Source organism: Rhinichthys klamathensis, unplaced genomic scaffold (genome assembly GCF_029890125.1).
Source record: "Rhinichthys klamathensis goyatoka isolate OS25496 unplaced genomic scaffold, OSU_Roscu_1.1 h1tg000687l_1, whole genome shotgun sequence".
Taxonomy (NCBI): Eukaryota; Metazoa; Chordata; class Actinopteri; order Cypriniformes; family Leuciscidae; genus Rhinichthys; species Rhinichthys klamathensis.
The window spans coordinates 590,377-616,427 of NW_026607115.1; the positions used below are offsets into that span (position 1 = coordinate 590,377).

Below are 26,051 nucleotides of genomic sequence, written 5' to 3' on the forward strand. Positions count from 1 at the left end.
CGTATTTGTGAGGGCAGTGAGGCTGATATATATACTGTATATATATATATTACAAAACCTTTCATCAACATGAATTTTGTACAATCCCGATAAATAACAATACCCGTTCTTGTCAACTTTGATGAACTTCTCTGACCCACTTCAAATGTTGACTACGGTAGGCTACATATATATAACATTACTAATAAGGAAAATAATAGTTTAAATTATCAAGTCCTCTATACTATAATCATAGTAAAAAATACTTATCAGTTGAGTTTTAGAATGAACTAGAAAAGCATTAGCTTAGCCTAAATGTTTTAGTCTGATGGCTTATACTGTAGGTGTTATAGATACTAATGTTTTGTCAATCAAATTATATGAGCTGGCATATTAGGTGAGGAACCGGATATATAATATTTAGTATTTTATCTCCACAAGACAGATATGCTTACATGATCACTCATCGTATAATTATAGGATATATAACAAAATCACAAACTCTAATCAAAACCAATTGAACTAATTCAAACTCTAGATAGACAGACAGACAGACAGACAGACAGACAGGAAGAAAGAAAGAAAGAAAGAAAGAAAGAAAGAAAGAAAGAAAGAAAGAAAGAAAGAAAGAAAGAAAGAAAGAAAGAAAGAAAGAAAGAAAGAAAGAAAGAAAGAAAGTGTTGTGATACCATAGGCTCCTGAAAGGTCAGAGAGTGAAGGTCAGAGAAAACAAATGAACACATTTATGCTTATTCTGTTTTCTTCCTCCCAAACATACACAGTCAGACATGAGTGTTACATCAGTCACTCTTCAAAGCTCGCGAATGCTTCGTGAGGCACTAAAGAAGCGGTCAGGAGTAGTAGGACTGTGTAAAAAAATATAGGTAGCACTAGACTAGACAGGTAGCATTCATTTTCCATGTTCTACCTGAACAAATGAGCTAAGGATCGTTTGGTTTTACCAGAAAGAATCGTGTGCACACTTGTTTCTTGAGTATTTGCGTCAGAAGTTTTTCTATGAATAAATGATAGGCTCCCTCCTGAGTCCTGACAGTTGATTTGCTTCGAAGAACTGCTCGAAAGTTTCTTCCTTGTCAAAGTGAAAATGAAAAACAATTACTGGTCCTTCCCTCAACAATGTTATCCTTTTGTGATTCGATATATCTAGTATGATCTTATATAAGCTGATCTTATATAGATGCTGGTGTTCAGTTTTAGCTGGTTTACAAGCAAGACCAACTTTAAAAAAAAGTGTAGCCAACAAACCCTCTAAAACCAGCCTGGGAGACCAGCGAAGACCAGATAAGGCTGGTTTAGCTCAATTTCAATTGAACCTTTACCACTTTCAATAGTCAACAAATAGTAAATAGAATTAAATATATGTCTTCAATTATTTAGAGTGCGTTTCAAAACATCAGGGGTTTTGCAGTTCTCGTTGCATACCAGCAGATGTCCTCAGTGTGCGAGAGTTTAGTGGTTTGGACACAGGTTTGAAAATCCTTATTTCACTACAGTGTAATATTATTTCAGAGAAAATCTGTATTTTTGGAGGAGTGTTGGCAAAGAGGTGTTTGGCCGGTGCTGCAGACGATGGATACAAATCGCTGTTTTTGTGATTTCTGCACCAAATTCAACTTTCTGTGAGAAAAAAAATATCATATTGAAGTCATTAGAAGTGTTCCTTTACCAATAAGTATGTTAAAAGTTTTTTTTTTTTCCCAGTTTTTTTTTTCATATTGCAATCTTATTGCCAAGATATTTGATCTTAAGTTTTGCTGGTAGGAGTGTACTAATACGATTATAAGAAGTTGTCTTTTGCAGGAAAGCTATCCTGATCTTATTAGAAGAGATTACATTTTTCAACATCTCATTATGAAATCAGTTAAGAAATTTGAAGCGAATAAGTAAGGGATTTCAAAGATTTAAGACTTTAAGATTTAATGTGGATTCAAACACTTGTCAGATTTGTAATAACGATATTGAAACATTTATTTTTTCAATGTTATTTGGTTAATCCATTTTGGAATGAGCTGCTTAATTGGATAAAACATAACTTTCCCCCCATCTTTTACTTTGGATATGGTGAAATTTGAAGTACAGAAATGGAGATGTTGTTATATTGTATTTCCTATTGTAAAATATTTTATTCACAAATGTAAAGTTTTAAACTGCACCCAGTATATATAAAGACCTAGCCTTGCCCATATACTGATGCCTGAACAATTATGAGACCGTATACACCTAGGAAATTATTTGATTTGTTTAACCAGTATGATTTTGTTTACCCCCCTACAGTGTTTATGTATTTTAATAAAAAAAAATGTTTTGTCTCAGTCTGTGAAGTCTTATAGTTTCCCTTATATTTGCCGGTTATGTTAATTTTGGAATGCAAAAAAATAAATAAAAAATACACTGAATCGAGGGCAGAACAGAATGCTGTGGCTTGGATGGCCAGGTGTACTAGTGGATGCCAGAGCAGATCGCTGTGAGTAAATATGCAAATGCCAGGCGCGCTAGCAGATGTCAGAGCGGGCCGATCATGGCTCTGTCGAGAGCACTCAGATGTTGTCAGAGGATTTTCTCCTGGATTCCCGTCATCATCATCTCATCTGTGGTCCTCTGGTCTTATTACGCCTATGTCTTTGAGCTGTGCTTCGGTAAGATTTCACTGTTGACCATTTATGCCGTTGAATTCGCTTATGGTTCTTGTTTGTATGAAACAAGGAAGTCTCATGTTTTTTTCACAATGGTTCGCCAGTTTATTATTTTTGCTATTATTATACAAAATAAATCGGTTTGAGTCATTGTATCCGCTGTTATACCTATGTCATAGCATTGTTTACATGGGCTGTGTCTTCAAACCTATTGATTTGCCTGCCTAGAACCCATACACAGGGCTCTAGAGTGCGACCAATTTGGTCGCATATGCGACCAAAATTTGTAAGGGTGCGACTAAATTTTTTCCAAGGTCGCACCGGTGCACCTAACGTCCTCGCGTCCGCTGCCAAGTTTCCACGAGCGAAGCGCTTGTTCTGCTTTGTCGGAACTCACAGCACACTCATGGTTGGATCATATCGTGGTCTAAACCAATCAGAGACAGAGATAGGGCGGGTCTTTGCCTCTGATTGGCTGTGGTAGGCCTACACTGCTCCGTGCTGTGTGACTGAAATTGCGACCTGAGCACCAGAGAATCAGTTACGGCAATCAGCATCAGCAAAAGAAACGCAAGAAAACAGACGACGAACAATGAAAAGAAATAGACCCATAGAGTTTTTTCTTTTAGAAAAGTAGGCCTGTTTCCACCAACACTCTGCCCGGTACGAATGGGTACCGAAACCCGGTATTCAACTTCTGAAAGACCGCTGTGTCGATCAGCTCGGACGTGATGTGTTCTGATGTCGGTAACTTACTGGAGAAATTAAGAAAATACACATACTATTTATTATTACTATAAAGACGTTATTTAAAAAAAGAATTTATCTTGCGAGCCTTTTCTGTGTATAATAATATTACACCATTTTTGCTATTCGCAGTCCAAGAGAGAGAGAGAGATCTCTCACGCGGAGCCACAGCGCGCAAAGCACGACAGCTCTGCTTAATGAGTGACGACGCAGAACTAAACATTCAAACGTAGCCTGGTTACACTTTAGGTCTGTGATATTAGTCTGATTTTGTTTTAGATTTCGGCTTCCAAAGATTATAAAAAAATATATTGAGGTAAAACCATTAAAAACTACAGACACATTCGGTCTGGCGCAGCTTCCTTCCATTCGCAGCAGTGCGCTGTCACTTCTCCCTAAAACTCAAAATTAACGACAGAATCAGCTCGTGATTGTTGTAAAATGCAGTCCAGCTACTGTTGCTAAATTGCGGGACGCGTTTAATAATAAAAAGAGCTATTAAAAGCACAAAAGTCTGCACAAGAGATGCTGTTCCCAAGGCGACGCACGCTCTAAAAACAGAACGTAACGAGACAAGCAAATTATACTTTGGGTTTCATGTGCGTGTCTAAACTATCAAATGTACACAAAAATATGTCAAAATGACCGGCTTGTATTCACAGCTCTTGAATTAATAACTTCAGCTTTAATAAGCATTATCTATCTATGATAAAATATGCAGTGTTATTTTACATTTGATTACTTTATTAGATTTCTTTTTAGACCATACTTGAACAGTAGCTAATGTTAGTAGACCTTCCTGAAATTAAAGCACTGTGTAGGCCTATATAATGTGCATCTTTGTTTAATTGTTTATCTTTGTTTATAAAACAAAAAGAACCGATAAGAATACTGTTAAAGTACCGGATCGCTAAGGAGTATCTGTAAGAGTAGTAATACCGTTAAAACCTTATGGATACCCATCCCTACTCCCCGGTCAATGCTCCGACAACAGCCCAGACATGGAGCTACTTCAGCCACCCGTCTCCCCAGTCCCTGTAAGATGCCAAGCCCTGGTCCTTCCTCGGTGAGCCTACCGAGCCTGAGCTAGAGACTCAAAATAGTTAGTTTGGCAGCTCAGTGAAGCACAATTTTTTTTTTTGTATACAATATAATTGTGCTTCAAATTAAAAAAAAGTATTTACCTACACCTTGTTCTTGTTTAAAATCATTTACATAATATATATGCATGTATATGGAGCATGATAAAAAGCTGAGCTTGAAATTGTGGCGTTAAAGGCGACGCGAGCCGAGGAAACATTTGGGTGCACCTAAATTTTGTGCTGGTGCACCTAAATAAAAAAGTTAGGCGCACCAGTGCAACCAAGGCAAAAAATTAGTCTGGAGCCCTGCATACAGCATCATAGTGTCTGAATAATCCCTGTGAGGCCATGATTTCAGTACTTTCTGCCTATTTTCTGCTGGTTTTGAGACACAGATTATGTTTCACGACACTGATCCTGATTGATTACCTGTTTTTCAGTTACTCTCAGTAATCATCTGGAGAGGGGTAAGTGAACTTCAGTCACTGCTTATTAGACAGAAACCTGCCTTCTTGATCTATGAATGGGCTTTTGTTTAAAACGTGAAAGTGGAAATATCATTTTTCTTGTTCTCTCAGTTGACCTAAGCTTGCAGCTTGTCATCAACAAAGTGCACAAAACAGAACTTTACACACATAATGGGGTAAAACAGAACGACATGTTAGCAGCACATTATAGTTAATCACACTGTAGTTCAGCATAAACTTAGTCTCTATGTAACTGACTTAGTTATGGCCAGTTAAGTCTTAAAGAAAAAATCATATGAGTCATTTGTAAGACTTGAATAAGCAGTTTATGCAACTGTGGTTACACTGTGGTCCACAATCACAAAAACACCAGCTGATTCAAAGTCATTGCAAAACAACAACAAAAAAACAGTGCGACTGCGGTTGAGCCTAGGGCTGCGTTTACACTGCGATCTTTTGACCATATCTGATATTTTGGCCCGCCTGTTTACATTCACTTCGATATCTGTGTTACAGTAGTTACACCCAAAATTATCGTCGGGGATCACTTTACTATGCACATAGTAGAGCCTCTGGTTTTGAATGGTCATGCTATTAAAATTATTTATAATTCATGTCTGGTGGCCATGATTATTTGCCAGCATTGACAAGATAACAGCTGTCATGGATGTTTCGCAGCAACAAATCTGACAGAACGGATATAGACCGGAAAATAACGTTAATTTCTTGTTATTTTATCTACGGCTCCTTAGATCTAGAATTCTGAAGTGAAATAAAGTAGCGCTGTAAGATTAAATTTTTATAAATTAATTTGAATGAATTAAATAACGAGAGAGAGAGAGAGAGAGAGAGAGAGTATCCTAATAGTGAAGCGTTTTTGTTTAATTACAGCAAAGTTATCAGCTCTCTGCTGAGAACAGTAATGCAGCTTTTAGGGAAAATATGCGATGTTGTTGTTGAGTATTGCGATAACGATATGTCTTGAAATGCTATTTTCATTAGCTATTTAAAAAAAGACACATTTGGATGTGGCTCAGATCGGATGTGAAAAAATCGGATCTTGTGCAGATTTTTTTCTGTTTAAACACGTGTTCAACAAATTCCGATCTGTGTCAGATGTGAGTAAAAAATCTGATTTTTTGTGCCAGTGTAAACACAGCCCTAGTTATATACACCCTCATTGGTCTTATGCTGTGTCACTCTTAGCATTTATCAACTTATGACAAATGTAATGACATATGACTTTACTATAACATGTAATGTGTGTTTTTTGTTTCCACAGTGGCCTATTTGTTGATATTCCATGTTTGCTTTATAATGTTCTGGTGGACCTATTGGAAGGCCATCTTTACTTCACCATCTACACCGTCTAAAAAGGTGCTTGTGATTTAATGTTTTTTGTTAGTGATTCATGAGTTAGTTGTCTTAATAGTTAATCCCCCTGTAGTCAATAATTGTATCCCTTAAAACTCACCTTTGATCACAAAAATGACATATTTAAAGGTTTTGTCCTTGAAATTTTTTCATGTCTTAAAATAGCTTGAATGTAACTCGACATCCTTGCCTCATTTAGTATGCGCGGTTCTATGAATATGCAAATGAGCCCCGCCTCCACTCACTCACTCAGCTCAGAGATCCACTGGTTGACGATCACACGTTGATCTGATTGGTTACAAGGTCGTTTGTGACGTCAGAAACACCAGCGATTTCAAACCATGTTTGTGAGACTGTCTTTGATTCACTGCAGTTTTAAGCAGAAAATACTCAGCAATGCTGTCGACTTATGAATTTACACATGGTTTGTCTTAAAGCATATTAAAAACACCACATAGACACATATAAACGACATTAAACGCTTGATTTTCACCACAGGGGGGCTTTAAATAGTGCTTGTAAGAATCAGAATGTGGCAATGCCTGAGTCATATTTTACTCCATGTAAAATTATATTATACTTAATTATAAATAATATGCAGTTACTCTTTCTTTGCCACAGTCACTTGCTTACTGGCAGTTTACAGATAAATATATTTCAGAATTTGAGACAATATTACTGCAATTTATATATATTTGTAAAGCTGCTTAGAATCAATGGCCATTGTGAAAAGTGCTTTATAAAAATGTATTTAACTCATTACTGTAATGTGAAATTATTGTAATAATAATATTATTAATAAAATCTATCTAATTTATGGTGGTGCTTTTTAAACCACCTTTGTGCCTGTTTTTTATTTTAAACATTGTATTACTGTAATTTCCTTTTGTAGTTCTGTATTTACAATACATGGCAATTGTAGGTGAACTTTTCTTGATTGTCATGCAAAAAAATCCTAATGATGCTGTAATAAGACTTCAGCTTCTTCATTCATACGTTTGATAAAGTTTGAAATTGTCTGTGCTCTAGTTCCAGTTATCATACACTGATAAAGAAAAATATGAGATGGAAGAGAGACCGGATGTTCAGAAGCAGATCCTCGTGGATATTGCCAAGAAACTTCCCATCTTCACGCGCGCTCAGTCTGGAGGTACACAGAGCCACCTGTCTTTAATGTGTACATTTCCACAGCAGCTGCAGCTATACAGCCATTTAGCAGAATGTTTGCCGGTTAAACATGTGATCGGATGTGAAGGCGGGCAGCTGATCTCCTTTATCTCCATGTCTCCAGCTATCAGGTTCTGTGATCGTTGTCAGGTGATAAAGCCAGACCGCTGTCACCACTGCTCCGTGTGTGAAACGTAAGTCTAGCAACACACCAATCCCAGTTCCTGATAACAGATCTCTCTACACAAAAGCCTTATTTTAATTAAAGTTACAAGCTGACGGTGAACAACATGACCTGGAATCACTATGTCTTTTTTCCCCCTGTGTTTTTATAGATGTGTTTTGAAAATGGATCACCATTGTCCATGGTATATAAACATTTATTATATTATGAATAATTTATTGTTTTCAGTTCTGTTAGGTACGCTATGTAACTTTTTCTGTTAAAAAATTAACATCTTTTAAATAATGAGTCAATACATCATCAATCTTTCTTCCAAAACTTATTTTTTGTTTTATCCTGATTCATTATTATAAGCGTTTATATTTTAGACCTGACTGGAGGCGTTTCACTGGGAAATTCCCTACATGCGTCAATCGCCCGTGTGTGTCTCATCTTATCCGTAAATAGAGGACTGTTGGTCTGGCTGCTTTGCCGCATGTCTGGTGTGGGAGTGGCAGGGGTTTGTTGATTGTGTGTGCTTGCATGTGTGTGTGTGAACAGAGGAGAGTCTGCTGGAGAAAAGAGAATGAGACCGAGCTCGTAATAAAACAAGAATCAACATCAGATCGTCTGTGTGTGTGTGTGTGTGTGTGTGTGTGTGTCTGAACAGAGGAGAGTCTGCTGGAGAAAAGAGAACGAGACAGAGCTGGTAATAAAACAAGAATCAACATCAGCTTGGCTTTAGGAGATGGAGAGAACTGAGGGGTTTGAAGTGTTGTAAAAGCGAGGTGGAGATGATGGTGTTTTATTACTCAACAGGAGAGGAAGTGTTTTATTGAACAGATAAACTGCCATATGTAGCTCTCTAACATCGTAAAGCACTATCTCGTTTACAATTTGTCCAAAATGCTACGGCCCGTTTTCTGTGCGGGAAAAAAGAAGAGAGAGCATATTACACCAATTCTAAGATCATTGCACTGGTTACCGGTGTGTTACAGAGTAGAATTTTAAAGTATTACTTTTAGTTTATAAATCTTTGAATGGATTAGCTCCAACGCATCTAGTAGAATTATTAAAGGAGTCATAACCTAGTATTACCTTGGATACCCATGCTCTATTATAGTCTTTCAGGCCCTTCTAAAAAAGAAAAGTGAAAAAAATAAAAATAAACACAGAGCTCCTCTGACCCTTATTTCTGAATGCATTATTGTCTCGCGAGATCTGATGCGATATTTTGGCTGTCGTGGACTGTCATTTTAATAATGCAAATGAGGGGCGCGTTGATTGGTGGCAGGAAGGAGGGGGCTTGACACCGCAGGTAACATTCCAAAATGACATCATGGCGCAAGTTGTGAATGAACCCGACCTGGCCGCGACCGTCACTACTGTAGTGTAAAACAAAGTGGAAAGATGTGGCTAGCATTCGTAGAGTCCATTCCTCGTGTTTACCTCGAAGCTAACGTTACATTCAATAGCCGCATTAGTAGTTAGCTGCTGTTTGTTACACACAGTAGAGTAATAAAAACACAGTCTTACCGTTTCAATTTCAGGCAAGTCCCTGATTGTTGGAATGGCACCTTTTTCCAAACGTAGCTTCGAGGCCAACTTCACCTGATATCGCCCCAAATTTGTAAAGGATTCCTGTGTAAAATGTTTAGCGCAGACACCTAACGTTGAGCCAGTTGATAGGGTTGTTGGAACAGCGTCATTAAAAATGAATTTCATCCACTGGTCCCTGGTAGTTTGGTCCGTTTTTGGTAGAGAAAACACATTTGAATGTTGAAACTGGCAGTCAACCACAGAGCAACTCACGTGTGCACTACATTTCTGCATTTTTCTTGACTGAATATGAGTGGGAGATGGGCAGGGCGGGCCTCCTCTGCGGTGTCCATATATGGTATATCCTGCCCCGTCTTGACGTCAAGTCGGGGGAGAAATTAAAATCTCGTATTTGAGTGCGCGTGCATGTGGGCTGGTTTACGAACCCTGGGGTAAACAAACGCTTCACTTTTGAATATCGGCTTCCCGGCCAATGTATAATTGTTAGGCAATCATAACATACATTGATTCTCGTGGAAAAGTGAAAATTACAGGTTATGACTCCTTTAATAGAACAAAAGCCTGCAAGGTCTCTACGCTCTTTAAATCTGGCCTTGCTGTCTACCCCAAAATCGCGGCTAAAGCGCAGAGGAGATCGAGCGTTTTGCATCGCTGCACCTATAGACTTTGGAATACTCTCCCAATTAGCTTAAAGGAGAACTGCGGTCAATTTTAACATTGAGCTCATTTTTTTGTACATTTGGAGTGCTGTCAGTACAGAGAACAACGACAAAAATCAGTGTTGCCTACACCGTGTTATCTTCTTTTTAAAATGTGCACCCTGTTGACTTCAATGGGGCAAGTTCTAAACCTGCTTTTAGCCTCTTAACAACCTTAATGTGTCATTACAAGTGCATAGTCGATTGTCGAGTTCGCGCGCGCGATCATTAGTTATATTAGTTACCAATGAATGCGCACGAACTCGACAATCGACTACTGTGGACTTCGAACGAAAACAGGAAGTAAATACAGGTATGTGAGCCGGCTGAATTCACATAATTTTTATTCATATCTTTCCCATCTACTGCAGTCAGATTGACCGTGTTCACTCTTAATGAAATCACTCACATGGGTGTGCACTTGTAATGACACATCAAGGATGTTAAGAGGCTAAAAGCAGGTTTAAAACTCGCCCCATTGAAGTCAACAGGGTGCGAATTTTAAAAAGAGGATAACCCGGTGTAGGAAACACTGATTTTCGTCGTTGTTCTCTGTACTGACAGCACTCCAAATGTACAAAAAAAATGAGCTCAATGTTAAAATTGACCGCAGTTCTCCTTTAAGACAGGCTCCATCTCTTACTAGTTTTAAATCCAAACTTAAAACATATGTATTTTCAAAAGCTTTTGATTAAAGACTGTGTTTTTATATGTGCTTACATGTTACTTAAATATAAAGGTCCTTATTTATTTGTGAGTCTATGTGGAAAGCACATTGGTCAACAGCTGTTGTTTTTAATAGTGCTATACAAATAAATTGTCATTATCTATTGTGAAGATCATTTCATAATGGTTGTTGTGCTGGAGCTACAAGGAAGTAGCGTGTCTATTAATGGGTAAAACTACAGTAACGTCTTAATCTAGTCAGCTTAAGATCCTTTCCATCTAAACTGGTTATATCTCTTAAGCCTAGTAATGTGTTTAATGAGCAGGAGGATAACCAAAATCACCCGCACAGTCACGCAGAGCCGAAGAACAACCAAAACAATGTTCTTCAGCAGAATGCATGCATTTTTTTTTTTTTTTTTTATGCTAGAGGGCCAAAAGTTACATAGTGTACCTTTAAAATGTTTCTCATAGGCAACAATATTATAGTTTGAAGGATCTGAAATGTTGTATATGTGACGTTTTTGTCTTCTGTACTCTTTAGGGTAAACAACTGTGTTGGATTCTCCAACTATAAGTTCTTTCTGCTGTTCCTGTCTTACTCCATGATCTACTGCGTCTTCATCGCATCAACAGTGTTTCAGTACTTCCTCAAGTTCTGGGTGGTGAGCAGTTTTGACTTTTAAAATCAATTGAGCTCAAATAAACCTAGGCAAGTATTATAAACTATAAAACTTACAGATAAAGGGTTCTTACGGTCATGGAAAACCTGGAAATATGAGGGAATTTTATATTTCCTGGGACTTGGGAAAGTGAAGGTCATTTTTTATATACAGTATATAGTTAATGTATATCTTTATTATGCTTTGTACTAAAATATTTAATCAGAGCATTATGTTGAACTCAATTAACCCACACAGTTAAAATATCATGTTCTTTATCTTGCCTTTCCAATTAGAGACAACAACATACTTTTACATTGTTAAGCTAATTGCCATTTAATTAGTTATTTCAGTGAAGTGTGTCTCTCTTTTGCTAATTGTCACTTACTAAAATCATTATATATAATTATTATCATAATTTGTTTGGTATTATACCAAGTCACTGAACCATTTAATTCTACATGTGCACAAGAGAAAAAGCCTTATTTGTTTATTTCAGTGATGGAGGTTATAAGTGATCATTTGAGTTAAATAGATGTGAAAGGTTCCCCAATAATGTTGAATTTAATATGAATAATTATGCTGCCTTCACGTGTTATCGGAAATTTCCTTCTGAAGTCGTGATTACAAGCTGGTCGCATTCAAGTGCTTTTGTGTCAGAAAGAACAGGAATCATGGAGGACACCAGGTTTATTCTTGCACATTTATTGGGAAAATCTTGTTAAAGCCAAAATGCTATGTAGCGTCCCGTTCATTGACAAACATATAAACATTCACCACACTATCTAGAAAAGATGGTCAGCTTGCTGACGATTTAGGACTTTCTGTCAAATATAGGCTATTTTCATTGTGTATAAAACATACAATACACTTTGAATCATAAATAATTTATATGCACTACTTTAATGACAAGACAAGGTGATGTAGCTGTTGTGGAAAAACTAAAAAGAAAAGCAGTCAGAGCCAGCAATCGTTCTCTCCTCCACCATGTTTAAAGTATATCACAGAAACTTGATTTCAAAATTATTCCAGAGCTTCCCAGTGGTAAATACGACTTGAGGTCATGTTCATGCTAATTTTTACGATAATTCCGATAACACGTGATACTTATACAGCTGTTTTCCACATCTGATTTTAATCAATGTCTCTAATTCTCTTTCAAGTTTTGACCATATGATTTTTATTATGTTCTGACACGTAAAACCATAACATTTGAAAGTGATCTTTCTTTTTCACATTACTGTATGCTAGTGTACTCTTTAAAGCTAATAAACTACTGTATAAGTAGATATACACTTACAAAAAAAAGCATTAGCATTTACAATCTTAGTTGAAGAATGCAATTTGAAATCTGCCATCAATAGTTCAGATCTGTATTTGCCATGTGGCTAATGACCCTAGAGCTGCAGGAAAATGAGATCATAACAGTGCTGATTGGTTGATGGCACCAAAAAAAACAAAAAAACTCTTCCGAGCTATGAAGTCAAAAAGAGCAGAAAGTAGCAAAAAGGTTGATTTGAAGAACCCTCTTTAAAAATAAATGAAATTGGTAAAACCTCTCAGGCCAAGTACCACCTTCAATCAAATTAGAACAGCCAATCGTGTTCCTGGAGATCTACCTTCCTGCAAAGTTCAGCTCCAACCCTGATCAAACACAACTGAACCAGATAATTAAGATCTTCAGGAGCACTTTTTTAATTACAGACAGGTGTGTTGGATCAGGGTTGGATCTGACTCTGCAGGTAGGTAGATCTCCAGGAACAGGATCGGGAACCCCCTGAATCACAACAAAGTACTAGCTAGTCATCACCAATGTTTCTTCTATTTTTAGCATTGAACAAATACAAATCTATTTGAGCACAAGCTTAAAGGAATAGTTCACCCAAAAATGAAAACCCGTACCAAACCCGTAAGACTTTCGTTCATCTTTGAAACATAAAAATGAAGATCTTTTCATATGAAATCTGCGTGATTTCCGTCTCTTCATTGGTTGTGTTTCCATCCAAATGTGAAGTGAATCTTTTTAAAGTTCTCAAAAAAACAAAAAAACATATGCAAATTATCAGGGGTGTGACGAGATCTCGCGAGACTAAAACATGACGAGATTTCTCGTCAGGTGAAAACAAAGCTGTCTCGCGATATCGCCATGACTGAGCGTGAGGGTGAGATTACCATTTCACCGCTACACTCACATTCGCCTAAACTATCGTTTTGCTGTTTTTATAAAAAAAATAAAAACCATTGTAAAATAATGTAAAAGTCTGCTCTGCTCATCCAGCACGAGTTGCCGTTGCAATCAGTGCAGCACGAATCACAGTTCAGTGATCGCGTGAGGATGGCGGAGGATTCGTTGCGCAACATCTAAAGTCTGATTTAACGTCCAAAATGTCTTATTGTGGGATACACGCTCAGCACAGCTGCTCATACACAGAGTACGCGCGATCACGAAAGTGAAAGTAAAACACAAGCTCCCTGATGTGCATTGCGCATAAATTAGGCCGCGAACATACAATAGTTCGTCTCCTGTTAGTTTGCGGCTATGGTCTCAGTTTGCACTTCGAATATATTGAGAGAGTACTGTAATGTCTTAAAGACAACAGACAAGGGAGGCTCTGTTTCTGAACTTATAATCGGAACGCAAGAACAGCTGTAGAGACAAACATGCCAGCCTCGTTTCTCTCTACCCGGCCTTTTCCGAACTCACCGCATTAACCCTATAACTGCCGGTGCAAAATAAAACAGCAATTTGAAAACAATTATAAAGAGTCTGTGTGCTAACTTTGATTATGGTTGCACTTGCACTTATTGTTTGCACTTAATAAGACTTCAAGGAGTTCAGGAGGTCACACACAGCCTCAATCAGAAGTTCTGAAAGCTCTTAAATGTACAGTAAGGGCTGAAGAGACTAATGTGAAATCATACAGAGAAAAGTCAGTCAATAAAAACCTTTTACAGTGCTTGTATATTGTTTTTTTTTTCAATGCATTTGATAATTCATACTTATAATGCATGTCATTTCAGGTCTACTTTATAAGATTATTAGTTAAACATTGCAGAATGCACCTGCATACTATTTTTCCAGTCATGAATTTTGTCATTGAGGATTTCTGAAAAATTTTGCAAAAATCTCGTCTCGTTTCGTTCTCGTGAACCCAATCTCGTGTCTCGTCTCGTGAGATAAGCGTCTCGTCACACCCCTACAAATTATCCATCAAGTTGTTTGAGCGGATGACGGTGGTAGTGGGAACCAAGTAACCGTAGTAGCAACTGTAAATCGTTTCCCATCGTGCTTTTGATCAGCGCAGTCGGTGGAGAGCAACTGTGCGCGACTGCAGAATCCGACACGTGATCGGAAAGCACGATGATCAAAAGCACGATGGGAAACGATTTACAGTTTTTTGACATCTCGCGAGAGTTTTTTGACATAAGTCAGCATGACATCAGAGCAAGTCTGACCGCACTCGGACACATTTCTAACCGGTATGCATCTCGCGCTGATCACCGCTGATCGGTTCTGCGCAGCTTTTGCTCATCTCAAACAAGCCTATTCTCGTGTTACGCAGCACGTTTGAGCTTCAGCAAGAACCAATGAGGTTCATTCTCATGTTACGCAGCACGTTTGAGCTTCAGCAAGAACCAATGAGGTTCATTCTCGTGTTACGCAGCACGTTTGAGCTTCAGCAAGAACCAATGAGGTTCATTCTCCTGTTACTCAGCACGTTTGAGCTTCAGCAAGAACCAATGAGGTTCATTCTCATGTTACGCAGCACGTTTGAGCTTCAGCAAGAACCAATGAGGTTCATTCTCGTGTTACGCAGCACGTTTGAGCTTCAGCAAGAACCAATGAGGTTCATTCTGGTGTTACGCAGCACGTTTGAGCTTCAGCAAGAACCAATGAGGTTCATTCTCATGTTACGCAGCACGTTTGAGCTTCAGCAAGAACCAATGAGGTTCATTCTGGTGTTACGCAGCACGTTTGAGCTTCAGCAAGAACCAATGAGGTTCATTCTCCTGTTACGCAGCACGATTGAGCTTCAGCAAGAACCAATGAGGTTCATTCTCATGTTACGCAGCACGTTTAAGCTTCAGCAAGAACCAATGAGGTTCATTCTGGTGTTACGCAGCACGTTTGAGCTTCAGCAAGAACCAATGAGGTTCATTCTCGTGTTACGCAGCACGTTTGAGCTTCAGCAAGAACCAATGAGGTTCATTCTCATGTTACGCAGCACGTTTGAGCTTCAGCAAGAACCAATGAGGTTCATTCTCGAGTTACGCAGCACGTTTGAGCTTCAGCAAGAACCAATGAGGTTCATTCTCATGTTACGCAGCACGTTTGAGCTTCAGCAAGAACCAATGAGGTTCATTCTGGTGTTACGCAGCACGTTTGAGCTTCAGCAAGAACCAATGAGGTTCATTCTCATGTTACGCAGCACGTTTGAGCTTCAGCAAGAACCAATGAGGTTCATTCTGGTGTTACGCAGCACGTTTGAGCTTCAGCAAGAACCAATGAGGTTCATTCTCCTGTTACGCAGCACGTTTGAGCTTCAGCAAGAACCAATGAGGTTCATTCTCCTGTTACGCAGCACGTTTGAGCTTCAGCAAGAACCAATGAGGTTCATTCTGGTGTTACGCAGCACGTTTGAGCTTCAGCAAGAACCAATGAGGTTCATTCTCCTGTTACGCAGCACGATTGAGCTTCAGCAAGAACCAATGAGGTTCATTCTCATGTTACGCAGCACGTTTAAGCTTCAGCAAGAACCAATGAGGTTCATTCTGGTGTTACGCAGCACGTTTGAGCTTCAGCAAGAACCAATGAGGTTCATTCTCGTGTTACGCAGCACGTTTGAGCTTCAGCAAGAACCAATGAGGTTCATTCTCATGTTACGCAGCACGTTTGAGCTTCAGCAAGAACCAATGAGGTTCATTCTCGAGTTACGCAGCACGTTTGAGCTTCAGCAAGAACCAATGAGGTTCATTCTCATGTTACGCAGCACGTTTGAGCTTCAGCAAAAACCAATGAGGTTCATTCTCATGTTACGCAGCACGTTTGAGCTTCAGCAAGAACCAATGAGGTTCATTCTGGTGTTACGCAGCACGTTTGAGCTTCAGCAAGAACCAATGAGGTTCATTCTCATGTTACGCAGCACGTTTGAGCTTCAGCAAGAACCAATGAGGTTCATTCTGGTGTTACGCAGCACGTTTGAGCTTCAGCAAGAACCAATGAGGTTCATTCTCCTGTTACGCAGCACGATTGAGCTTCAGCAAGAACCAATGAGGTTCATTCTCATGTTACGCAGCACGTTTAAGCTTCAGCAAGAACCAATGAGGTTCATTCTGGTGTTACGCAGCACGTTTGAGCTTCAGCAAGAACCAATGAGGTTCATTCTCATGTTACGCAGCACGTTTGAGCTTCAGCAAGAACCAATGAGGTTCATTCTCCTGTTACGCAGCACATTTGAGCTTCAGCAAGAACCAATGAGGTTCATTCTCATGTTACGCAGCACGTTTAAGCTTCAGCAAGAACCAATGAGGTTCATTCTGGTGTTACGCAGCACGTTTGAGCTTCAGCAAGAACCAATGAGGTTCATTCTCGAGTTACGCAGCACGTTTGAGCTTCAGCAAGAACCAATGAGGTTCATTCTCATGTTACGCAGCACGTTTGAGCTTCAGCAAGAACCAATGAGGTTCATTCTCATGTTACGCAGCACGTTTGAGCTTCAGCAAGAACCAATGAGGTTCATTCTCATGTTACGCAGCACGTTTGAGCTTCAGCAAGAACCAATGAGGTTCATTCTCATGTTACGCAGCACGTTTGAGCTTCAGCAAGAACCAATGAGGTTCATTCTCATGTTACGCAGCACGTTTGAGCTTCAGCAAGAACCAATGAGGTTCATTCTCATGTTACGCAGCACGTTTGAGCTTCAGCAAGAACCAATGAGGTTCATTCTCATGTTACGCAGCACGTTTGAGCTTCAGCAAGAACCAATGAGGTTCATTCTGGTGTTACGCAGCACGTTTGAGCTTCAGCAAGAACCAATGAGGTTCATTCTCGAGTTACGCAGCACGTTTGAGCTTCAGCAAGAACCAATGAGGTTCATTCTCATGTTACGCAGCACGTTTGAGCTTCAGCAAGAACCAATGAGGTTCATTCTCATGTTACGCAGCACGTTTGAGCTTCAGCAAGAACCAATGAGGTTCATTCTCGAGTTACGCAGCACGTTTGAGCTTCAGCAAGAACCAATGAGGTTCATTCTGGTGTTACGCAGCACGTTTGAGCTTCAGCAAGAACCAATGAGGTTCATTCTCATGTTACGCAGCACGTTTGAGCTTCAGCAAGAACCAATGAGGTTCATTCTCGAGTTACGCAGCACGTTTGAGCTTCAGCAAGAACCAATGAGGTTCATTCTCATGTTACGCAGCACGTTTGAGCTTCAGCAAGAACCAATGAGGTTCATTCTGGTGTTACGCAGCACGTTTGAGCTTCAGCAAGAACCAATGAGGTTCATTCTCCTGTTACGCAGCACGTTTGAGCTTCAGCAAGAACCAATGAGGTTCATTCTGGTGTTACGCAGCACGTTTGAGCTTCAGCAAGAACCAATGAGGTTCATTCTGGTGTTACGCAGCACGTTTGAGCTTCAGCAAGAACCAATGAGGTTCATTCTCATGTTACGCAGCACGTTTGAGCTTCAGCAAGAACCAATGAGGTTCATTCTGGTGTTACGCAGCACGTTTGAGCTTCAGCAAGAACCAATGAGGTTCATTCTCCTGTTACACAGCACGTTTGAGCTGAAAATTTGGATCACACCTGAGACCTTAGTGCCCAAATGTGTCCACGAAGGTGGAATTAAGGGCTGCTATATGGAGGCTTGAGGGTTAAATCGATCATCACTCTTCAGAAAATTTGGACTACACCACTCAATTTAGATGGATTAGTTTTACGATCCCTTTATGAACTTTTTAAAGTGTCAAAGTGTCAGTTGCGTAGCTGTCAATGGAAGAAAAGGAAGTTCTCAGATTTTATAAAAAAGAAAAGTGTTCTGAAGATGATGAAAAGTCTTATGGGTTTGGAACGACATGTGAAGGACTGTGACCGACATTCACATGATGACATATTTTTATCAACATCAATATTCCTGCAGTATTTCTCAGTCAAAAACAGTTCATTCTTGCCTACGTAAAATCAGCTCACAGTGTAGGACAGCCAAATTAAAGAAAAATTAAAATACTTAATTTTCTCCCCCTCATGTCATTCTAAACCTTTGAGCATTCATTTTCTCTGTGGAACACAGTGTTGCTTTGGACTTTCATTTTTTTCCCAACTGTTTTTGTCTATTCATTCTTCAAATGATTTTATCTTGTGGGTGTTCTGTAGAAGAAAGAAAGTCATACAGGTTTGAGATGACAGATTTAATAAATAATGACTATCCCTTTATGGGCAAGTAGAATGATATTGGCTTTTTGATGATAGCCACAGTTTTTGCATGTGAATGAAGTTGTGGTGTGTGCACTTGTACAGGTAGATACAAAGAGATTCTTTCAAACTGTGCTCCGTCATTATAACTTGGGAAAAATAACCTTTTTTTATAATACAAATGTGCATTTGTTAGTTTTGTTAAACGCATACATTTCAAGTCTCTTTGCATTTGTTTGTTAGGGAGATCTGCCCAATGGCTCCGCGAAATTCCACGTGCTCTTCCTGTTGTTTGTGGCTCTCATGTTTTTTGTCAGTCTTATGTTCCTGTTCGGCTACCACTGCTGGTTGGTGGCTAAAAACAGATCGACGCTAGGTGAGGAAACCTTCACTTCTTTTTGTACTGAATTCCCTGATTATCATTTATCCTTTCATTGTGTTTCTGCAAGACGTTAAAAGGTCATAGCTGTATACTGCTTGCATGACCTTTGGTAAGCAGATGTGATTTATGTGGCTCATTATTTTTTTTGTGGACTGTTTGACCTCCATGAACGTTTCTGTTTTCCAGAGGCGTTTTCTGCACCAGTGTTTCAGAACGGGCCTGACAGGAATGGTTTTCATGTTGGGCTCAGCAGAAACCTCCAGCAGGTGTTTGGGGAGGATAAAAAGCTCTGGTTTATTCCTGTGTTCACAAGGTGAGCTCATATCAAAACTGGTCGCACTCTGAAACACCACTTGATGATGGCCAAGCACACACACACACACAGCTGATGCGAAGCTCCGCCCCCTCGTCAATATCAGGACCTTGTCAGTATTTCTTTCACCCTTTTATTGATGGACAGTGTTACATTGTGAGAGAGATTATTTGCTCCAAGTGAGAATGTTGGTGTGAAATTGAACACAGTAAATGCCAATGTTGTTTTCAATAAAAAAACATTTGCACAAAGCAAGCCGATCCACTTTTCCATGTTGATAAGAGCATTAAAATGAGAAAAAATAATGGGACAAAAAGAAATCAAGAGACATTTAGAATAGATAAAAATGTGTGATTAATTGCGATTAATCGTGAGTTAACTATGACATTAATGCGATTAATCGCTTCACAGCACTAATATAAATGGATACAAATTTCAAAATACACAATGAAGTATGCCTTATGTAAATATTTTCCATGTGTTCTGTGTGTTTGTATGTAATAGTCAGGGTGATGGGCACTATTTCCCGCTGAGGACCCTGCGTGAATCTGAGAATCCTCTATTGGCCAATGAGGAGAAATGGTTAGAGGACGGTGGATCAGATGAGGAAAGCGCAGGTGAGATCAACAATAAGTGATTTTAATAGTATGTTATACATTTAAATGTATCTTTAAATGCAACAAACTAAAGCTCAGTATGTAATTTTGTACTTCAATGTACTATCAGGTATATCTGAAATACGTTGGTGCCACCAAATGCCACAACATAAAGGGATAGTTTATTCAAAAATGAAAATATTGTCATCGTTTGTTCACCCTCACGTATGCCCTTCTTTCTTTTTCGGACCACAAAAGGAAAAATTTAAAAAAATGTCCCGCTCATGCTCATCCATATAATGGCAGTGAATATCGACCAGGATCAAGCTTTTAAAAAAAGACGCAAAAGTATCAATGATCCCATGCATGCCGTATATTTCAATATATTCCGTATATTCCAATTTTTGTTTTTGGATGAACCCTTAATCATTTCAGTCTGATTGGCAAGTTACATTCAAAATTTCAAAAATCACCTTTTTTCAACTTAAATTCACATTATAAGTGGACTTGAAAAAAAAATGTAGTTAATATTATAGTGTATTCCATTAAAATACCCTTTAAATTATTTAAATGATACTGCCTGAAATAGGGTTAGGAATCGAAAATCGATTCCAATGCAGGAATCAGATAACCTGGCCCTAGCCAGATGAATTTCGCTCCGCCTAGCTTCACTCATCCATCTGGAACCGATCCATTGAAATGGCGTTTCAGAAGGCTGGGCCTTATCAAAAATCCTTGCATATGATTGGATAAGCCACTTGTCTGTCATCTTTATCGACGTGCTATTTCAACCACTCACACCGAAGCCAACCCGTGACGCTGAAGAATCCGGTCGGGAGAAGGCACTGATCTATATAACATCGTTTCCACCAACAAAAGCCTTAAGAGCCGTTCTCTGATGTTCTTTTAATGAAACAATATTAGGTAGATTGGACAACACGGATGAAATAGCAGCATCAATGTTAACGCTAGTTTCCTCGATGCGAGCCGCCATTGTTGTCTGAATCAAAACAGTCTCACGGTCGCTTCTCCACTACGTCACATCTATGAAACTCCCGCCCTGCGTCCTGATTGGCTAAACCATAAAGTTGGTTGGAGAAATCACTCTCAATGGAAGAGGTTCCAGATGGATGTGAGTGAAGCTAGGCGGAGCGAAATTCATCTGGCTAGGGCCAGGTTAGGAATCAGATACTTAAGGGCAGGAATCGAATACTTGTTATAAAATCGTAAACCGTTGAGAAAGAAAACGCATGTGTAACAGTATATTGGATCAGTGCAGCTCTTAAAGGGGAAATGAAACGTCCATGTTTTGGCACTGGTAGTAGCTACATATATTAGAAAAATCACATTGCCTAAGATTTTATTTTAAAAAGTTGTTAAAACCACAGATATGACAATTATTTTCGTAATTTCTAGCTAGCTATCCATCTAGCGAGTCGCCATTTTGGAGTGATGTCACAGTCTACGTAACGGGGTTGGTTGGTTCTGTTGGTGAGTGAAGAGAGTGAAGCGTTTCTGGACCGGACTCAATATGCACTTGATTTGAAATGGAGGGAGACGAACTTGAAAGACCTGTTGAGCCCGTGTGTCTCATTGCTTATGCATTTGAGCCGATACGGCGTGGGAACCGAGCTAGGGTTACCAGCTGGCTAGACCTGATTTTGCGGGACACAAGGGAGAGAACTTACTATTCTTATACTAGGTGAATAAATATTGATTTTATATTAGATGTCTTTTTGCAGTGATGTTAACATGCTTTAAATTGCTAATGGCTTTATAAAAATGTTAATAATGGCGCTATGAACGTCACTAATAATATAAAACTCATTTTAACAGCACGGGTCTATTCAAACTAAATAATTAAGTGAAAATAATAATCCAATCGCTAAAAAGCACATTTCCAAATAAGCACATAAATTCCATTAGGAAAGACTAGAAAGATTAAATGCGTTCTTACCGGATTCAGTGCATCTTGAATTTATATTTTTTGTCTGATCTGGCAGCTTCGAGTAGGGCCTTCTCATTCATTATGTGTCTGTAGAACTCCTGGCAGGTGTAGCTCATACCTGTCCACACTCCCGTTTTCCCCGGGAGTCTCCCGTATTTCACATCCATCTCCCGCCCCCTTCCCGTTTTGTTATTTCTACCGTGAAACTCCCATAATTTGTATGGCCCAAATCTCGTTATATGCAGGGATGTAAACGGCACACTTTATTATTTTCATGCAAACATGTTGTTAAATGCGCAGTTTATTCCAAGCGCGCTGTATCTTTTTTTATGGGCACGAGCGATGCTCAATTTACAAATGAATCACTCTTTTTTTTTTTTTTTTTTTTTTTTGATTCTGTTCAAAGACTTCATCAAACAAGTTGGCAGATCTGTCTAAATCGGTTCGCGAATCAGTTTGAATGATCTGTTCAGTTTTCTGCACGCACTGAATCACTGAAGCGCTTTCAATTCACACTCGACTCGGAGTTGTAACAGGAAGATTGAAGAACATCAAGAGCGTTGGATGAAGTGGCCGTGGACCTAAATCGGCAAATCTATCATATTGTTTGCCAGCGATGAAGATCTTTATTAGTTGAACATCTTCGTATGCTGTCTGTGAATGAATGATTCCACAGGACGATACATTCGATTTCATTTCATTCAGGTAATACATTTTACAGCCAAACAGATTATTACGCCACGATAGCACGATCCATCTGCTGTCAAGACGATGATCTTGACCATGGTGTTGACAAGAGACAGGAATATGATTGCAGACATCACGAACAATGTTTCCATGTGCAGTTTGTTAACGTTAGACGTCGTCTTTTTGTCTGGTACTAATAAAGTTCACTAGCTAAACACCAAGTTGTCATTAGCTAGTTCATGCTTACAGCTGTTAGCTAACAATGACGTTAGTTGTTCGCTGGATCGACCAGCTTACATGCATCTTTCACTGTATTTTACTGAACTCAGCACAGAGCCTTTAAAGCCAACCAACCCCGTGACGTCACCAGTTATAATACTGCACAATGGCGGCGCCCTTGCCGTGAAATATATAACGGTGTTTCTTTTTTCTTTTATATGTTAACATTTGTCATGTTTCTTATATAATTTTTGATCATAGTGGTAATCCATCTTGTAAATTGTGTAAACTTGACTGACTGCTTCATTTCCCCTTTAAAGTGACAACAGTTTAATAGCTATCAGGAGCATTGGGATCGCTAGACGAGGGCTTAATGAACTCATGTTTGTGAAAACCTCAATTTTGACCAAAAATGTACATTTTTCACTTGTTTTGCCTGTAGCTCTCAATAAGCCTGTGCGCATTCCCACTCATTTTACCAGCATGCGTCACATTTACTCTATTATTCTCAGATCACATTGTTCAAATAAATATCAAATAAATCTCTCCAATCAAATGTTGTTTCAGATGAAAATGGACCTTCAGTCATTATTAGGACTGAATCATAATCACTGGAGTGGACGAACCCTTGGTGAGTATCGATTTTAAAATGTGTTTAAAGAGTTTAGTATTAAAGTTAAGTGCGTAACTCCTGCTCAGTTTGTACTATGGACATGAATGGTACTTCAAAATGTGAATTATACACTCACCGGCCACTTTATTAGGTACACCTGTCCAACTGCTCGTTAACACTTAATTTCTAAGCAGCCAATCACATGGCGGCAACTCAGTGCATTTAGGCATGTAGACATGGTCAAGACAATCTCCTGCAGTTCAAACCAAGCATCAGTATGGGGAAGAAAGGTGATTTGAGTGACTTTGAACGTGGCATGATTGTTGGTGCCAGAAGGGCTGGTCTGAGTATTTCAGAAACTGCTAATCTACTGGGATTTTCACGCACAACCATCTCTAGGGTTTACAGAGAATGGTCCGAAAAAGAAAAAACATCCAGTGAGCGGCAGTTCTGTGGGCGGAAATGCCTTGTTGATGCCAGAGGTCAGAGGAGAATGGCCAGACTGGTTCGAGCTGATAGAAGGGCAACAGTGACTGAAATAACCACTCGTTACAACCGAGGTATGCAGCAAAGCATTTGTGAAGCCACAACACGCACAACCTTGAGGCGGATGGGCTACAACAGCAGAAGACTCCACCGGGTACCACTCATCTCCACTACAAATAGGAAAAAGAGGCTACAATTTGCAAGAGCTCACCAAAATTGAACAGTTGAAGACTGGAAAAATGTTGCCTGGTCTGATGAGTCTCGATTTCTGTTGAGACATTCAGATGTTAGAGTCAGAATTTGGCGTAAACAGAATGAGAACATGGAACCATCATGCCTTGTTACCACTGTGCAGGCTGGTGGTGGTGGTGTAATGGTGTGGGGATGTTTTCCTGGCACACTTTAGGCCCCTTAGTGCCAATTGGGCATCGTTTAAATGCCACGGCCTACCTGAGCATTGTTTCTGACCATGTCCATCCCTTTATGGCCACCATGTACCCATCCTCTGATGGCTACTTCCACCATGTCACAAAGCTCTAATCATTTCAAATTGGTTTCTTGAACATGACAATGAGTTCACTGTACTAAAATGGCCTCCACAGTCACCAGATCTCAACCCAATAGAGCATCTTTGGGATGTGGTGGAACGGGAGATTCGCATCATGGATGTGCAGCGACAAATCTGCGGCAACTGTGTGATGCCATCATGTCAATATGGACCAAACTCCCTGAGGAATGCTTCCAGCACCTTGTTGAATCTATGCCACGAAGAATTGAGGCAGTTCTGAAGGCAAAAGGGGGTCCAACCCGTTACTAGCATGGGGTACCTAATAAAGTGGCCGGTGAGTGTATATAGTAACAGTGCAATCCTGGCAACACCTCTCAAATCAAAGTTCTAGTAATCTATTAAAAAATCGAATCTCTGTTTTTACACTTACATTGGTTTCTTATTTATGTTACTAGTGGGACCCTTAACTGACTTTAGCACCAAGAGTGGTTTAAGAAAGCACCAAACGTTGAATGAGACGACTGCAATCCAAATCCTGGACCATGCCAGAAAAGCATGTTTTTAGAGAGCCAAATATATCGGGAACAGTGAGGACTTTTCTTGTTATGCTGATTACCTAGAACTTATCATGCTGAATGTTATCAAGTATATTTCTCGTCTTTTATGAAACGGAGCGCCACAGGACAATCACTGGCATTTTCCGAGGTCATAGACCTGTTGGACTGTTTATTATCGTGCTTTGAGGACAACATACGGACGCATCTCTGGTCGAATTTATCAGCACACGTTTGGAGGTATTTCTAGGATGGTTCTGGTTGCCGAGTTTTGTTCTCAGATAGTTGAATGAATCATTTGAAACCTTGAGGACCTGTCCAGATCATATTCCACCCAAACATATATCAAAAATGTGCAAAAAAAGAGAGCAAAACTTAAGTTGTTTAAACTGTGAACAAGTATTTAAACATTTTGGTAGTATTTCTTATCCTGTCTTTAATTTATGCTGATTTTAATTAAAAGCATTGTATTACAATAAACAAAGTCTGTATAGCAATAATGAGCATTATAAGGCTTACAGCAAATCTTAAAATGAAAATGTCTGGATGCATTACAATAATGAAAATTGGGATGTCACCAAGTAAAATAGGTTTCTTAGTTATTTATGCTCAATATCATTCCTCGAATTTCCTTTTTCTTTTCATTTGGGGTGAAATGTGACCTAGAATTGTTTTATGACATTCACCTAATGGTGCAAACAGAAGTACAGAGAGCTCTGCCTTTGGTGTGTGTGTGTGCGTTGCCACCATCTATTTGAGTTTCCATATTCAGTTGGTAAGAAATCAATCCTATGCATTTATCCACTGTATACGTTGGCTGGCATTTTTATGAAGCTTTTTTAACCCTGAATGCCTAATTCCGACTGCTTTCCTGTGGTCAATAGAGCAGTCTGGGTTCACCTCATTCCTTTTGCATTGTGATGCAATGTAAACACATTTTGATACCTCTGTCTGTATATATTTAGGAAGAGACTGCTGAGGTCAGTATTTATTAGGACTTCTAGCATGCAAACCCTAATACGGGATATGTTTATTACCAGGCTGTTTTCAGACTATGTGAGGTGATGGTGAAGTAATGACCTTGTTTTCCTCTAGTACAAAAAGAGATGGGATAG

At 39.3% G+C, this 26,051-nt stretch overlaps 1 protein-coding gene across 1 annotated transcript; it reads left to right on the forward strand.

The window, feature by feature from the left end:
* Positions 1-2,477: 2,477 nt before the first annotated feature.
* zdhhc15b (zinc finger DHHC-type palmitoyltransferase 15b) lies at positions 2,478-25,990 on the forward strand. The gene is made up of 12 exons (XM_056242006.1): positions 2,478-2,636; positions 4,903-4,929; positions 6,212-6,306; positions 7,333-7,453; positions 7,595-7,664; positions 7,806-7,838; positions 11,102-11,222; positions 18,874-19,006; positions 19,199-19,325; positions 19,830-19,942; positions 23,343-23,406; positions 24,838-25,990. The coding sequence occupies exons 1-11, from the start codon at positions 2,519-2,521 to the stop codon at positions 23,381-23,383; spliced, it is 999 nt and encodes a 332-aa protein (XP_056097981.1). The 5' UTR covers positions 2,478-2,518; the 3' UTR covers positions 23,384-23,406; positions 24,838-25,990.
* The last annotated feature ends 61 nt before the right edge of the window (positions 25,991-26,051 follow it).